This window comes from Antrostomus carolinensis, unplaced genomic scaffold (assembly GCF_000700745.2).
Source record: "Antrostomus carolinensis isolate BGI_N321 unplaced genomic scaffold, ASM70074v2 scaffold23773, whole genome shotgun sequence".
NCBI lineage: Eukaryota > Metazoa > Chordata > Aves > Caprimulgiformes > Caprimulgidae > Antrostomus > Antrostomus carolinensis.
In genome coordinates, this window is record NW_010306176.1 from 24,170 (window position 1) to 41,544 (window position 17,375).

The window sequence follows — 17,375 nt, forward strand, 5'->3', positions numbered from 1 at the left end:
GGGGGAGGGGGGGGGGGGGGTGAAGCCAGAAATGTTTCAGAATCTGATGGATTCTTCTGGATTCAAAAATCTCTCTTAACTGCAAGTTGCATAGGAGTAAAGCCTGATGCAGTAATAATTATTGGTTTTATTATTGAAATAATTGCCATTCTGATAAAACCATTTTAGTTTTTTCTGGTTTAGGTTACTTGTTATTCAAGCAATAAAGCACTAAATACTTGTGCTTTTAAGAATCTTTCTTTTTTTGGTTAAATGATTAAAAAATTAATACCTTCTTTCCATTTAAATCATGTAAATAGTTAAGACTTATGCTGTAGCTAAGCTGATTCTTTCTCTGTTTTAAAAATAGAAAATGCTAGAGCAGTCCATCCCTTCCCCCACTATGTACTCACTAGTCCAAGCTAGTAAATGTTACTGAATGGATTTCAGTGTTGTAGCCATTCTACAGTAAGTACAGCAAGATCCTTTGAGAAGAAGCAAAAGGAGGAAAAAAAGGTAGTAGAAATCTATTTGTGGATGTTCGTCAGAGTACCTGCACCAATGACAGACAGGCTTTCCTCGAGAAACAAATCATGACAACAAACACTGCTGTTCAGAGGAGCCAGAATCTCCCCAAAAGACGCCTAGAAAGAATAGGGGAGTGTCCTGCAAAACGAAAAGCTAGCTGGGGTATTCTGACCAGCCAAGGTTTGTATAGCAGCCGTTTCAGAAACCGTGTGCTGAAATATGCTGAACTGACCCAATTTACGATGTTCTAGCTCTAAACTGTTTTGTTTCGGTTTGTTTTTCTAGCTGTAATATAAATGCATGCTTATGTTAGTGGCACTTTATTGTCTTGCATGGATTAACACAAGGGTGTTGAAGCTATTTTTATTCTTTCTTCACTCTTACCAGCTGATCTAAAATACCTTTTCTTGTTTATCTGCCCTATTTGTTTTATGCAAGTGTTTAAGGCTTGACCTACCCTGACTTTTTGCAGTCCTGTCACAAGGTAACTGGATACTGAAGGCTAATTGTTTACAACAGGGAATTGAGGAATGAAAGGAGACGGAGGAGCAAACTTTACATATAACTTTATATGTAAAGAGAAGTTTATAGGTAGCTGAAATAGGAGGCAATGGAGGAACTACGGGTGATGGAATTATTGTCCTGTACTGAGACACTAAAGACAAAGATATAATTGTAAGGGTTTATATAGAGAAGTTCTTAGGAGGTATTTAAGTTGCTGGACACTGACGTTTTCAGCAATGAGGAACAGACTCTATTATAAAAGAAGTGTTTAGTATTGCTATTGTCTGTGCCATATTTTCCTAATTTTTTCATAATATAAGTGTGTAAAAGGGAGCTCTAAGTAATTGCAAGAGTCTAATAGGTGTTTTTTAAAGAGTGATCATACTGACCTTATCATAAGGCTTAGAATGGAACAAAAAAAGAAAATAAGGATATCAAACTTGAAATTCTTGTTAATATGATAAATGGAGATGTTAAAACAGACAAGGAAAGGAGGCAATAGGAAAGAGAGACTTGATATATTGTGCATAAAAATAATTATGAATTTACCATGTAAAATGTGGTTCTATGTTTTAGGAATCAGAGTTATTCTTAAAATACCTTTGCTAATTTCCAATACCACCAATCTTAGAATTAAACAATATTCAAGAATTTAAGCATCAGTTACCATAGCTTCCCAAGTAGCTGTTTGAATGCAATGGTACTATAAAGTTACATTTATTAATCAGTTTTAATATGCAGTGTATCTTTTACCCTCCTATAGCTAACTGTTTGGGCTAAGATTTCCTGATCTTTAGCAACTTTTATTTATGGACATTTCAGCTAGTTAGGTCAGTAGTTCCCCAAAAAACTAGGACATTTTCCCTCAGACTGAAAAGAATAATTTTACGAAAGTTATCAATGTTAGCACTAGACACTCCTTGATATGGCCAGGGTTAGGCTCTTTTGCCATTCTTAGAAAGAAATAGCCACAGTTAGTCAAGTTTTGAAATTTTCAAAATCACAGTAAAATATGGAAAGTAAAATTTTCTGCAGAATCCAGCTTATGTAGCTTATGTCCAGCTACCTACAGCCTCTTTGTGACATCTGAACCGGGAGTCTATCGTTATTGACGGACATCTTGAAGTACTGAGAGACTTGTGTTGCAGTTGAGGCTTCTGGTTGTTGCAGTTCACTTGAGTAACAAGTATATCAAGTATCCAATCTGAAGGAGGCTCTTTTCTTCACTCTCTGTTCACATCCATGGAGGTGTCCACACCTGACTTTGTTCTTCAGGCACCCGTGCAAAGGAAAGTGCAAAGGAAAAGTCATACTGCAGGTTAAATATGCAGGTTAGAAAATGGACTAAAAGTGATGCGAGGAGTGGAATATCTCACAATAAGGTTTAGTAGAAAGGCAAAAGGATAGAGTCAGGCTAGAAAAGGTCTTCAGCCTACTGGCTTAAGGGTCAACAACCAGCCTATTTTACCAGAATCTCATGCATGTGGCAAAGATCAGCAGACTGGGCCCAGCTTTACTGCTCGGCTGGGTACTGCTTGTAATGCTAGGGATTAGGCTATGTGCTGCATTCACTTTCTGGCAGGCTGGGAAAATACCAAGAATACTGAGCACAGCTTGGAGAAAATTGCTTGCAGTCTTGGTTAAGGCTGAGACTGCACTTGATGACCAAAATTATTCCAGGCAGAAGTCCTCCAGAGTCTGAACTCGGCTCAGAATGTCTGTATGCCTTTTCTGTCACCTGGTGGGGAAGGCCACTGAAAAACCCTTACTTTGTTCTAGTGACTTGTCCAAGGAAATAGTAACAGCCTAAGAGCACCACCAGCTGCCACGTACTCAAGTCAGATCGTATGTGGGACTAACAGATTACTGAATTTAGAGGTTGATGTAATTTTACACCTTTGTGCTCTAGCTATGGCACACAGAATTTGCAAGCTACTTTCAGCTGGAAAAATATCTAGCCAGTTGTTGATCCTTCAAGAGGATGGAAAAAAACAATCTGTGCATGAGCAATGGACAGGGGAGTTGTTGCTGTGCTTTCATGTGATGGGAGAAGCAGCCTGACACACTTCTTCCCGTGTGTGCAAGGCCCGGCACAGAGCCAGCAGCAGCTGCAATCATCATCACCATTGCCTTCACGCAGCATAGTCTTGCTTCTGTTGGGAACCAAGAAAGCTATGTTTGGATATTGCTATTGTGGTGTTTTTAGGATTTTTAATACAGTTTAGTGGCTCATGTTTCTGTGTGAAAAGTATGTTAAATTGCAATCCCAAAGCACTCAAAAATTATGAATTGTTAAAAATAATGTTGCCTGTGCCATGCTGATTTGACCCTCTAATGCATTGTAACCCAGTATTTGACAACAGAGTCACATGCTGTACTTTTCCACAAAGCCCCTGCTTCTTTTGATGTGCAAGTTGGATGATGTTCTGAGAATGCATTAGGCTTCTACTCAGAAAAAATGCACCCTATGTTTTCCTGTGTGTTGCAGAGGTTCGAAGGCATTTAGTGAATGGTAAGAAAAAAGGGTTAACATTTTAATGTCCCTAAAAGCAAATTCTATTCTTGTCTTTGCTGTGGCACCTGTGTGTTTTAAGACCAATCATCTAACCTAAAGGTTTCTTGACTGATCATGGTTATTATTATCTAAGGCTGAAATTTCAGAAGCTCAAAGCTCTCATAACCATAATTAAACTGTGCTTTCAGTGTACACTCTAAAGCTTAAGTACTCTAGAAAAAATAAGATGTTAGATTGGCTTTACAATGTAAGCATTAAAACTCCCTGTCTTTTGGTTCCTTAGTTATAGTATGAATAGATTATGTTATTAAGGTAGATTCAGCAAGGGTTTTGAAGTATTCTTTTGTTATTGGGAGAATACTATGAAAAAGGCGATATAAAGTTAACAATGTTATAGTCAGATTATAGCTTGGATAGCATGTCTTAAAGAACGAGAGATCCTACTAGATATGGAGATACAAAATAATTTGAATGATAACTCTTTCATTGAATACAACACTGCAACAGAAAAACTAGTATGTGGTCATGTAATGTGAGAGCATCATAAACAGAACTGTGTGGGGAAAATAAATTGGGTTTTGTATAGTTTTCAAGAGTAGGAAATCATTGCCGTTTGCTTTTGGAATGAAATCCCAAACTTTGAAAGTCTATATGATGATAAACATTGGAAAGAATATTGGTTTGAACCAGTCAAGGTTTCATTTTTCTTTTTTTTTTTCATGTGTATGTTTATATATTTATGTGTATATGTTTATATATTGTTATATAATTTTCAGTCAAATGAAAACAAAGATTATTAGAAAAATTGAAATGAATATTTAAATGCCACTTGAACGACATCTCTGTCAGACATATTTTAATAATCTCTAGCCTATTTTCTTGATTCTTTTGAAGTTCTTTAGTGTTTATTGTTGGAATTTCATTTCTTAAAAATAAGTGTCTTTTGTTTTGCTTTTCATATCTAATCATAGTCGTTAAACACCATAGGTGCATTTCTTAACTTTTAAATCCTTGACTTAAGATACTTTTCAATAGTTTTTGACATCAAATATCAATTAAGTATTTGACACACTTCTTTATCCTTCAAGGGCTTTAGACAAATGGGTAATTTTATAGTGCCACAGTAAAAATCTGTTAGATCTTCATTACATATACAAAATGTCAAGCAGTTTTAACAACCGGGGTGAAGTGAGTCCATCGATCTTGGGACTAGAATGTTACAGAGTTTTTCTGTTACAGTTATTGATCCTGTTTGTTGCTTCAGTTGCCACAAACTGGAACACTCAGAATATATCTTAAGAAATAAAAGGTAACAGTGATGAGCTTAATACATAGCAGTTGTTAGTTTTGCAGAAAGAAATATTAGCTAGAACACTTTCCAAATAGTCCATATTTCTCATCTCCCAATAATTAATTGTAGCAGGCTTCTGTTTTCAATTGTTCTCCGATGCTGCTGCTGCTGCTTCTTAGGACTGGGATACCATTTATTTACCCTTAGAGCAGTATTTTTCTGAAGTGCTGAGCCCTGGCATAAGTCTTCTCTCAGTGAAATCAGTGGGAAGCTTTTCATTCATTTCCAGTCTTCCTTGTTCTGAAAATTCAACTTTTTAATGTACCTTTTATATTGTTTTTTGTTTGTTTTTTAAGACTATCCAAATTTTTAGAAATAAAAACAAAAGGATGGAATGACTGGAGTTAATGAGTTTTATTAAAATATTTTTACTTAATATTTTACTACTATGATTGTAACTCCAGGAATGACAGGCAATTACAGGTAGTTGTAAAGGAGTGAAGTCTGTAGGAAAACATGACGAAAATAACATTAATGTCTTAGAAATGGATCAGTCAGAATTGAAAAATCCCCATTTTGGGGGATTTTTCACTGCTGACAATATTTATCAAAACCCCAATTTAAGAATTGTTTAGAGATAATTGAAGCAATAGTGAACTGCTAAAAGAAAAACACAGTTCAGCCTACTGATCAAATAGCATTTGAAACATAAACAGAACAGCTTTGCTGATTTCTTTTCTAAGTATATTATGTGTAAGTAGAAAAATAACATATGAACCTTTGACAGTGCTTCCCTTACAAATCTGTGTACTAATACTGATTTTTGATGATACAGAACTACATGTCTCACTGCACAATGTTAATAAAGGAAGAGTTTGTCCTGCAGTTCTTATTCAACTGGAAGTTCTCTTGTTTTGACTGTGAGTTTCTCTGTATTGTTCCAGTTAATCTGTCTTGGAAGGCAAATGCACAGATACTGGTGCTTTGAAAAGTTACTATGTTAAAAAAAGAAATGTGAAAAATTAACAAAAAGGGTGACAGACCTTTCGCATAAGAAAAAAAACTGACAACTTGTATGTGCTCGTATCTTCGAAGCTGTGTTTACTGAAGGGTGAAAGTTCGTATTACAGCGAGCTGCTGATCTCCTTCCAAACATAGCTGGAGTCTATTAAGGACCGGCCCAACTAGCAAGAACAGATTTTTTTTATTATTATTATTTTATTTATTTTCCAGATTGAAGGAAATGAGTAGGATTTATAATTGCAATTGGCTGGAAGTGCCATGGGGAGATGGAGATTTAGGTATTGTATGATACTTTGTTTTTTGGGGTTTTTTTTTAACTTCTCCTGTTAATGCAGTGAATATATTTATTCTTTCTTGTTAGTGTTTACAAAGCAATGTAGGCTGCCCTTCCTGGTAAACTGTGCACCAGAGAACTTGGAACTAATGTGGCTTCTAAATATAGTTAGAGATACTTTGTATTCAGCATCTGTCAGAGACTATATCAGTAGGGAATTAATGCATTAACAGTTTTCAAATGGACTATGTTTGCTAATACTGCTGTTACAGTGAATGAAAAAATGTCCTCATTTATATTCTTGCTAATGCTTTCTAAGTGCGAGTCATAGCAAGTTTGTAGATTAGCAGAAGGCAGCAATCTAGACAAAGAGTATATTTTAAGACAACTTTGACGTTTATTTATGATACATATTTATTTTGCATATATTCTTGTCCCTGTGGTATTTAATGATTAATTACTATGTTTATTGATTAATCAGTTAGAATGTGAAAGTTTTTTTCCAAACTTGGTTTGCACAAAATATTTCTGCAGCATTTTGCTTACAGATTTTATTTCTAGTAGAGATCATACAAGTATTTTGTATTTAATGGATTTATCAGAAACAGCTGAAGTTGCTAGATGTCTCCACATGAATGTAAGGAATATGAGGTGTGTCTGGGTGCAAAACAGAGCTCACAATGGGATCTGGCATTATTTGATTCTCAAATGCCATTGGAGTAATGATATTAACATTCTTCTGAGCAATCTAATGAAGAAGGTGAAGGAAGGAAGGATGGAAAAAATGTTGCTTTCAGATCCTACCTGCATCTTTGCTCTGTTCAGAATTATACATGGCTACAAAAATGTCCTAAGTGCAAGTATATTTAATGGGCATAAAAACTTCATGATGCTTACAATTTTATTCGATGTTTTTCTATATAATACTTGTGTCTTCCCCCCCCCGCCCCCCTTAATTTAGGAGTAGGATCAACTGTCAAGAGTGAGAAGTTCTCATCTGTACAGAAGGGGGGACAACATTTCAAAAGCAGCCTCTAACTGCAGTTTTTAATTATTTTTGAGGAATTTTTTGCAGCTGCCAGCAGGAGAATTAATGGATCTAATTCATTTGAATTAAAACCACTCAAGTGCTGGTCCAGATACTACTACAGAAGAAGGATAACATGGGTCAAAATTCTCATAGTGATTACACATATCCAACCTACACTAGGATAAATATATCTGAGCTTATTGAGATGATTGAGAAAATACTGATGTTTTGTCAAAATCTGGTCACTTTAAGATTTCTGAGCTCAGTTTTTGTAGTATAATACCCCTTAAAATCCCAGTCAATTTGTATATGTTTTTTTAAGCTGTTCTTCTGACTAGTAATAAGAATCGCAAAATATTACATTTAATAAACCTAAAGTAAAGAGCATAGGGAATGATACGTGTGCACGTACATACACATACATGCATGCACAGATCATCAGAGTTTAGTGCAAATAATTCTGAAAGAGTATTGGAAGCTGAATCTGGCCTATGGTCCACTTGCTCCCATGGATGAAAGAGTACTAGGAGCTTCACAGATACTGGATACTCTGACATAACAGCAATCTCCATGCATTTTTAAGATCAGGTTTACAAAGCTTTAATCTCCTACATTTTTTAACTTCAGTGGTCAACTTTATATAGTCTTATGATAATTTAAATACTCAACTATGCCTTTTTTTTGCTAAGTTTTTCATCTCAATAGCATCCAGTAGTGCCAAGTTCCACAGTGTAGTTATATATCCTGTGAGAAGTTATAGTCCTATAGCCAATAAAGTTTCAGTTTTCATTCACTAACACCTCTAGGAAAATGAAGGTTTTATCTCAATTTCCATATTATGCACTATTTCATGTGTTTTTAACTATGCCCTGATTTCTTTTCAAGTTGTTCAGTCTTACTCTTTTCGGTCATTCCTCATGTGATCTAAGGGAATTGTTTATTGTAACCAAAAGTGTACTTTCTGAAACAGGTTAATGGACAGGAGTCCAGTAGGAAACAGAAACAGAGTCTGTTTCTAGTGGGTAGTTACCTTAAAGTGTAGACTGATGATTGCCAGTGATTGAGCAACAGCCTTCTCATTTAAAATTCATTGCCTTGTCACTAAAATGCAGTAACTGGCTTTGCAGGCAGTTCTAGTCCATTGCAACAAAGTCAAACACGTTTAAACATTGGGGATTCATCTGCTATTGTTACCAATTCATCATACTTAGATAATTCTCTCAGTGTTTCTTCAGGGATTCTGGGGAGCTTGATATAACTCACATGAGTGATTGTATTAAGATTTTACAGTTCCAATGATTTTCTTCTTACAGGAATAAATGTCAGTAATTCATAATATATTTTGAAGATGTTTCTTCCTTGTGCAATCTCTCAAAACTTAATTTGAAAAATTCATACAGTAAATTGGTATCAGCTATGTCTGGCTAGAAGGGACCTGTCAGTGGCCAGTCTTCTAGAGAAAATGGCAGTTCTTCATCAGGAGCCACAGGATGACTCTGGGACCTGGGTTGGGGGTTAAGCAGGGGTGTGTGTGTGAAGGCAGAGTGGTTGTTGGGTTTGGGTTTGGTTTTTTTCTCCCTTTCTTTTTGGGGGTGATAAACAAATTAAAATAAATGCTGAACCTTTACATTAACCATATCTAACTATTTTTAGCCCTAATAGCCTATTAGAATGTGAACTTAGACTTAATATCTTAATTCTACTATGGCATTTTTTTAGTGTGATTCTCACTGTATTTTCTCCCCTTGCACTTGTGTAATAGCTGCAGATTAATCTCATCGTACATAAGGATTTCCATATACATCAGCTTTTTCAGGACTTTTTCAGGCAGGTTTATGTCTAGTTTAAGTTCAAATACCAATTTGTTGAAGTCTATAAGTTTCTATATGCCAGGTGCAAAAATAAGTTATGTCATTTTTTTAAAAAATGAACGATGCAAAATAGAAGTGGGAAATATGGCAATTGATGAATTTATTAAATCATATTACTGAAATAAATGTATCAACATTTTGTTCTCTGTACCACATAATTTGTTAAAGATATTTATAGTTAATAATAGAGCAGTTTTATTGTCTAGAAACTGATCAGTTGAAATACAGTCTCTAAAGTTAATTTCATAGGACAGCTGACTTCATTCTGTGATTATATTTTCTGCTTTGCTCTATGCATTCCAAAATCTTTCTTATTATATGGTTTACTCAATAAATGTTGTTATTATATAGGTTCTTGGGCAGATCGCTCACCTCTGCATGAGGCAGCCAGTCAAGGACGTCTTCTTTCTCTAAAGACTTTATTGTCACAGGTGAAGGCTGTGTTCTTAAAATTGCTTTCATTTTTAATGTTACTTAATTTCTCAGTATAGATTACTAATAAATATTTGGTATGCTTTGCTTTTTTGTTTTTTGGGGTTTTTTTACTTGAATTTTTCAGAGCAATACACATTTAGGAATTTTTTTAAATTATAAAATATAAGTTAATACTTAAAGTATTGTAAAACTTCCTCTCAAAAAAAATTTTTACCAAAGCTGTATCTAAATCATCTGTATATCAGTCTTCTCCTCTCACATGTTTTAAGTCAATGCAGTTCCACTGCTTTAAGCCGTCAGTTAAATAGAGCTAGTCAGGAAGATACTTGTTGATGGGAAGAATCACAAAAAGATTCTGTTTTTTGCGTAGTTGTGCTTTTTAAAAATATATTTTGTTAATAGCAAAGTCAGAGACTGTAAACCACTGAATTTTAATATTACACTATTGTCATACTAGCTGCTACGATATTGAAAAACTATACAATAGCATACATTTGATAAAAGCCAATAGATGCAATTTTTAGTTGTTAAGAATCAAACAACATCTGCTGTAGAAAATTGCAAGGACTTTATGATTTTATCAATGCAAGAACTGTTTACTTTGCTAAAATTGATGGCTTCAGTTATTTCAAACCTTAAGTCAGAGAATCGTATAACCACAGGACAGTTTAGACTCAGGGCATTGTTGAGTTCTGAAGATCACCAAGAATGGAGATGCACCGACCTCTCTGGACCCCTATTCCAGGGTTTCACTATCCCCACAATGAATTTTTTTTCCATATAACTAATTGGAATTCACCATGTTCCAACTTGTGTCTGTTGCTTTTTGTCCTATCACTGTGCATCTCAACTGTGTTTCCATCTTCTTTATACCATTCATACCCTATTCCTATTTCTGATTTTTTTTAAAAAATAAGAGATAACAATTTTTATTCTGTTATATACATTGATTAGTGAAAGATTCTTTTTATTCTCACTGAGGACTTATTTGTTACAGCTAGAGTTTTAAGTCTATTTAGAGTATTGTAAACTATTAATTTGAACAGTAGTACAAGGAAATGACTCTGAACAGCTTTTGTATGATCTTTATATGTCATTTATATTTTCTTTAGGGGTACAATGTAGACTCACTAACAATTGACCAAGTAACTCCGCTTCATGAAGCCTGCCTGGGAGATCATGTTGGATGTGCAAGAATCCTTCTTGAAGCAGGAGCAAATGTAAGGGGTTTTTTTTTCTGTATATGAAGTCCAATGCTAACCTTAATTTAACTGATAAGTGTCTATTCCTTTTTTTTTTTTTTTAGTTGGTATTTCTCTCTACTCCCTCTTATTGATTGCATTCATCTCATTTAATTACCAGAAGCTGCCATCTGAAAGCTAACAAAGAAAACTGATGAAAAGAAAAAAAACAGCCAAACAAACAACGTAATTATATGTGTAAGAGTAGATATCAAACAGAAAAACAGTATCAGGGAAAATAGATGGGAGCTGGGCAAACACTGAGACAGAGTAATGAGCTGGAGAGAATCTGCTGGCAGTATGTCACCAGCCTTATTTCTTCTCTGAATTTCATTACATTATTTATCTTCTAAAATACGGAATGCATCCCTCTCCTTTACTGGTTTCCTCTTGCTTTGAGTGGCTTGCAGGAGACTGTTCTTTTAATCTCCAGAATGTCTTTTGTCACACTGCAGCTGTGTGCTCTTAAGATTCTTTGGTCTGAGTACAAAAAAGCACTGGCTCTTTTCTGTTCTCCCGACACAGGCTGTCTGTCTGTTATCCCAAAATAAATATGGGACTTCACAGGCCACTTTCACTACAATCTCTGCTGAAATCAGAGTTCAAACGCATAGTTTCCCAAATCTCTGATTGTTATGATGGAAATATTTATTGCCTCTACAGTTCAGTTTTGAGAACCATGTAGAATATGTCTGTGTTACTACAAAAAATAAAAAAATACACAGTTGTTTCAAAAAACAATTCGTCTCCACTTGAGCTAGTACAAGGATTCTAAAGATACAAAACTATAGATACTATAGACAAAAGTATAAGAACAAATTTCATTTTCCTATCTGATTTTTTTTAGTATTTTTATTCATTTGGTGAATTTGGGGGACACATGGAAGAGGACAGAGTCTTGGAAGGAGCCTTGTCCTAATGCCTGTGCTCCTTCCTTTATTATTATTTGTCCTCACAAATTTGCCTAGTTTCTCTCCTTATTCTCTCACACTGGGAATATTCAGTTAACCACTGAGGTGGCGTGGCTGGTATTAAAACAGTGAGCCTGTACTACTAGCTTTGTCTCCATCCTGTGAAATATCACTCCAACCTGAAGATTGAAACCACAGAAGAAAATGGAAAATTATTCTCCCATTTAATATGGAGTTTGTGTTCTTGGCAGAGCTGTGGAAAGAAGGTCTCCATTATCCCATTACTACACAAAGTGTAGATTTTCTGTATCAATGAAACAAGCTAAGTGCAAAGACTTTTGAAAATTATTTATTGTTAATGTGTGCTCTTTAGTATTCCAGGTGTATTTTGGTTTATTCAACATAGTTTAACAGGAGTAACAGTAAACTAATTTCAACTGAGGGTGTGGTGAGAGGAAGAGAGTAGCGCAAAGACCGATCAGTTAAGATATGTTATTCTAAACAGTACATTTTTTGGTATGTTAATGCAATTTCTAGCTATGTCCTGTTTAAAATTTTACCTTTCTTTCACTTCTGTTCTTAAATAGATTTTATATATTCTAGGTAAATGCTACAACAATTGATGGAGTGACACCTTTATTTAATGCATGTTCGAGAGGCAGCGCAGCATGCGCTGAGCTCCTGTTGGAGTACGGTGCCAAAGCCCAGTGGGAGTCCTGCCTTCCATCACCAACTCATGAAGCAGCCAGCAGAGGTAAGAAACTACCTGCAGAACAAACATGGAGCAGTTGACGAATGTCTCAATAATAGTGTTCAGAAATGTGTCTGGTTTTGTCTATGAGACATTTTACTGAAGTCAGGCAAACTCTGTCATGCTTTGTTCTGACAGGTCACAGTGAATGTCTGGAGGTACTGATATCCTGGGGTATAGATGTCGATCAAGATCTTCCTCATCTAGGAACACCTCTGTATGTAGCATGTGTTTCACAGCAGATCCATTGTATTCGAAAGCTTCTTTATGCAGGTATCTCGTGATTTAAATAAAAATATTAGTATTTTGTAAAACAAACATACTGTACTCACCTTGAAGTGAGCTGTGCTCTGTCAATGAAACTAGATTTGCTTGCAGGGCTCTAAGTTTATTCTGTGATGCATATTTTCTTATAGTAACTTACTATATCTCTTTTTTTGTGGCATAGCAAGCATATGAGGGGGGAAAAGGAAGCAAGACCAATAAGAACAGATGTTCAAAATTTTTAGCACCTACTACAGCTTTGCAGATATTATTTTTTTGTAGGAAAAACAAAGGTGAAATACCAGCTTTGAGAAAGGAATTCTGTATAGTAATCACTGACCTTTCAACAGAACTTTTTTAGCAATGCAGTCCTGCCCTTTTTCATTCTGCAGCATGTTCTGATTAATCATTTTACAAGGCATAGAGGCTGAGTTGCAGAGAGAATAGGTGAGGTAAAAGGCATTTGATCCTAATTTCACATTATTTATTTAATCAATGGGAAAGAGATGCTGGAGGCTCACTCTGATTCAGCACAAATCCAGGGACACAGTCAGCATAGCTAAAGGCTCATTTGCTGTGTTTCAGGTAATGACATATAGGGCTTTTGTGTCCTGCAGCACAATGAATGAAAATGTAGAGATGAATAATTACAGAGTTGTCATCCTTGTACTAGAATTCTGTTTCTAGTTAATTGCAGGTTATTTGGAACTTAAGTAAGTAGTTAAATTGTTTCTTGTTAAGTCAATCTCCTTGTATGATTCGCTATCAACTGCAGAAGTATAATTACCATATTTTGGGATTCAACTACTACCATGCGTTAAAAACAGTAACAGAAGGGCATATTCTACATTTGTTGGTGCCCTAAAGTAGAAAAGGGAATCTAAATTGAGAATATAAGTAACTACTTATGTCAATCTGATTTTTTTCATATTTTATTAGTTTATGAGAACGTGTTAGAAGTCAAAAAGCAAATAGACAATGAAATAGGCAAGAGAATGATACTGTGGAAATATTCTCAAATTGTTAATACTAAGAACAGTGAGTTATTCAGACTTCAAATCTAATTGCTAGGCCTGTGGTATTACTATTTTACTCAAATGGGATTTTAAAAGGCAAAAATTGTTGATTCTGCGAGAAAAGTTGATACAGAAGCCAATGTTTGGTCTCACGAGATCAGTAAAGCTCTCTTAAGAGGTCTGGGTTTTTCTTCTGCTAGAATAGTCTAGAAAACTGTTGGGGCAAACCCAGTTTTAGGCGGACTAACAGCTTGCTTATAAGGGAAATTCTTCCATACTATCTAGTTTTGTTTAACTCTTGTATGGATAACTTTTTCTTGAATATGAATGCATTATTGCAAATTAATTTTGTCCATTTTAATTTAAAATAAATTAGAAATTCCTTATTAATACAAAAGTGTAATAATTAGAATTCTGTGGACTGGGAGAATTAAGGCTTTGGTTTTTTTTCTTCTGATAGTTTTCTTGACTGTGACCCCACCTTAATTAAAATTAAGTCCTTTATAGAAGAATCCTTGATAAATGTTGGATGAGATGGGAATCTATTTCAAACCCTTTGCCAGTTTCAACGCATGAAAAACGATAAAGCCTCTAAGTTAGATTCTTTCTTGAGTTGGTGTACTTACAAAAATATAAATACTAAACTTCAGTTTAGTGATTCTTTTTGAAGACTTAAATAAGGAAAGTATATTTTTATGTAGTGCAAATTATCTTAAATTTACTTTTTAATAATTAGGGCAACAATTATGCTCATGTGATCTAATTTGATTTTTCTTTTCCTTCTTTTTATGAAGTATTTTCTTTTAAAATCTAGTTCTGCTTGGGTAACAAAACCTAGGATAAGCGTATGTGTTCAAAAAAACCCACTGATATGAATAGCTATAGTGCTATGCAATAAAATAAAGTGGCTAAATTCACTGTGGCATTCTAGGACCGTAGGGGTTTTTTGCTTGTTTTGTAAAATCGTCTTTACTCAATGGCAATTTTAATTAATCTCTTCTTACGTCTCTTTATGTGCCTTTACCCACCAGGTGCCAATGTGCAGAAAGGGAAGCATTTGGAAACTCCACTCCATGCTGCTGCCCAGCACTCTAGTACAGAGATCATAAACTTACTTCTTGAATTTGGTGCAGACATAAATGCCAAAAATACAGATTTTGAGAGGCCTGTTGATTTAGCTGCTCCAAGCAGTTTAGTGGAGAGACTGCTGCTCCTCCATGAAGGTAAGTGTTGCACATGTGTTTTTGCAACTGTAACTTGTATCCTTAAAAAAAACCTCCCACTCCACCTCAAAAAACACTCCAACAGCTCAAAGAGCCCACGTTACAGAAGCTAACATTGTGCTTTATGAAATGAATATATTAACATTCAGGTAAATTCCTTTCTAACTATAAAAATACCCACTAATATTTAGTCTCAGGCCAGAACCTGTTGACCGAGCAGCATCAGAATTTATACAAGCTGAAAAATTATCATCTTATGTTTATTGAGTGTTTATTAATAATACATTTAGTTTGGGCCAGCTGTCCCAATATTTTTTAAAATATATTTTTAAGTGCACATAAAGCATTGTCCTGGTTTTGCTAGGATAGAGTTAGCAAAACCAGGGCAAGCACTTTATTTTGATTGTAGGCAAAAAGTATAGTAAGTTTCATTTTCTAAATTTTCTTTACTGAATTATAAGTACCTGAGAAATAGGAGTCAACACTTGAATCCCTCAAAACTCTTAAAGGTCTGTTGCCTTAGAGAGAGAGAGAGAGAGAGAGAGAATATCCCAAAGGGGATTGGATTTGTTCAGATTGACCTATGTACAGTGTGAAAATAAGCCACAAGACAAGGTGGAAAATAAGCAGAGAAACTATTGCCATAAACTGATAAGTAGCACTGATTAATATTTTTCCTCCAGAAAACATCTTTGTAGTCTGAATGCTGTTTAAAAAACCCTCTAAAAACAGCTGGTTATCACAAAATTACCAAGGCGAGTAGGATTTTTAAAAGCCACAGCAAAGATGTAAAGAAAAAATTAATGGTCATGAAATGCATATGGTTTTATTGCCCAGAGAAACACAGCAGTGTATTCATTTTGAGGGAATGGGGTGGGGCATAGAGGGACAAGGCCATTATCATGAGCTAGTAAGAGCCCTAAACATGGTCCAGGATCTCAGGATATTTTGTCTCCTTATTCATGTTGCATTGATGCATTGGTAGTGCAGCTTGTAGTGCTGTAGCATGTATTTCACCTGTTCTATAAACAGAAAAAAATACTGCCAGTTTTAATGTTGTTGACATCAGTTATTTTCTGGGAGCAGGTTTTTAATTTCAAAGCACAAATTATTTGCTGACCTGACCTTGCTTTTTTGAGTATTTTCCTGATCATTAATAAGGTTTGAGCAGCCCGGATCTTTATCTTTGAGGGCAAAAAGGCAATGAAGGAAAAGGGAGGAAAGAAAAGGACAAATTTGTGAAGTGTGAACAGTTTGTTGTTTGGTTGTTTGTTTTTTGTTTTGTTTTGGGTTTTTTTTTTAGAAATCCCATTATTGTGCAGGACTGTTGTAAAACAAAGTACTGGCTTTTGTAGTTGTGTAATTAAACCCCTTTCTTTTTTGCTTGCAGCCACACCATCTTCTCTTTGTCAGCTCTGCCGGCTATGTATCCGAAATTACATAGGAAGAGCTAGACTGCATCTTATCCCACAACTGCAGTTGCCAACAATACTGAAGAATTTCTTACAGTATAGATAACACAGTAATTAACCTTTAGAATATTGAATAACAAGTATTTTTTCTTCTTTCTGTTTATTGTACATTTTCTCTAAAGAGCGGCTGGGTGGAAAAAAAGCCTTTTGCATATTACTTAAATATATATATATATCTTTGACACCTGGTGTTGGTATATAATAATAATGGGGAGCCATTCAGCAACTGGTACCAAGGTGCTAATAAGGCTGAATTGAATAAGTGTGCCGATACTCTGGGAAGTTATTATATAGCTTTAGCTTAACACTTACTAAATAGCTTTAGTGCTGTTAATTTTAGTTGTATTTATACTTTTAAAATGTTTGACACACCTCAACCACAAAGAATTTCTTCATTATTATTTGTTAACTTTGTCCATTTGGAGTCATTATTTTATGTGTTTTTAAATTTCTATTGTTTGTGTGCCTAAAAATACTTGTTGATAGGTACACTATATACATTGATAAAAATAAAACAAATACATGCCAATTTTTCTTCTTTTTCTTTATATAGACAATTCATTAATGACAGTGAGAAACTTCCTTTATTCTTCCACACTCCCTGTGCTATGAATTGGAATTATGCTGCTGTGAACATAATCACAACTTTTTCAGCCATACACAGTTTATAGATTCTTTGTTTATTAATACAATTAGTACTAATTTAAAAATTCCAGAGGAATATTCCTCAGAAGCCTTAACACTGAGATATTTTTTTATCTCCTCTTGTAAAACAGAATTCTCTTGGCTCTTTCCTTATCTTTTCATAATGATGCTGTATCGTAACTCAAGGGCATATTATATAATTATTTGTCTCAGAGAAAGGCATATATTATTGTATAGTATCTGTGAGGTTTCTGAAGGCATATTGTGGAGGTGCAGAATACTGAATCTTCAAACTCAAGTTCAGGAGATGGATGCAAGCCTCCAGAAATACATCGGTTCCCTGTATCAGGACAGGTATTGTCACCGAAATCGGGAATAAACTTCTTAACACCAATGTAGTTT

At 35.0% G+C, this 17,375-nt stretch overlaps 1 protein-coding gene across 2 annotated transcripts in view; it reads left to right on the forward strand.

The window, feature by feature from the left end:
* Positions 1-16,963, forward strand: part of ASB5 (ankyrin repeat and SOCS box containing 5) — a 28,927-nt gene extending 11,964 nt beyond the window's left edge. The window contains exons 1-7 of one of the 2 annotated variants that reach the window (XM_010165046.1): positions 431-687; positions 9,367-9,446; positions 10,563-10,670; positions 12,206-12,356; positions 12,492-12,626; positions 14,665-14,856; positions 16,247-16,963. In XM_010165046.1, coding sequence (XP_010163348.1) covers positions 573-687; positions 9,367-9,446; positions 10,563-10,670; positions 12,206-12,356; positions 12,492-12,626; positions 14,665-14,856; positions 16,247-16,374 — 909 coding nt within the window. In that variant the 5' untranslated portion in view covers positions 431-572 and the 3' untranslated portion in view covers positions 16,375-16,963. Of the gene's footprint in view, positions 1-430; positions 688-9,366; positions 9,447-10,562; positions 10,671-12,205; positions 12,357-12,491; positions 12,627-14,664; positions 14,857-16,246 lie in introns of those variants that run through there. The other variant, XM_010165045.1, reaches the window with a different exon arrangement.
* Positions 16,964-17,375: the final 412 nt, after the last annotated feature.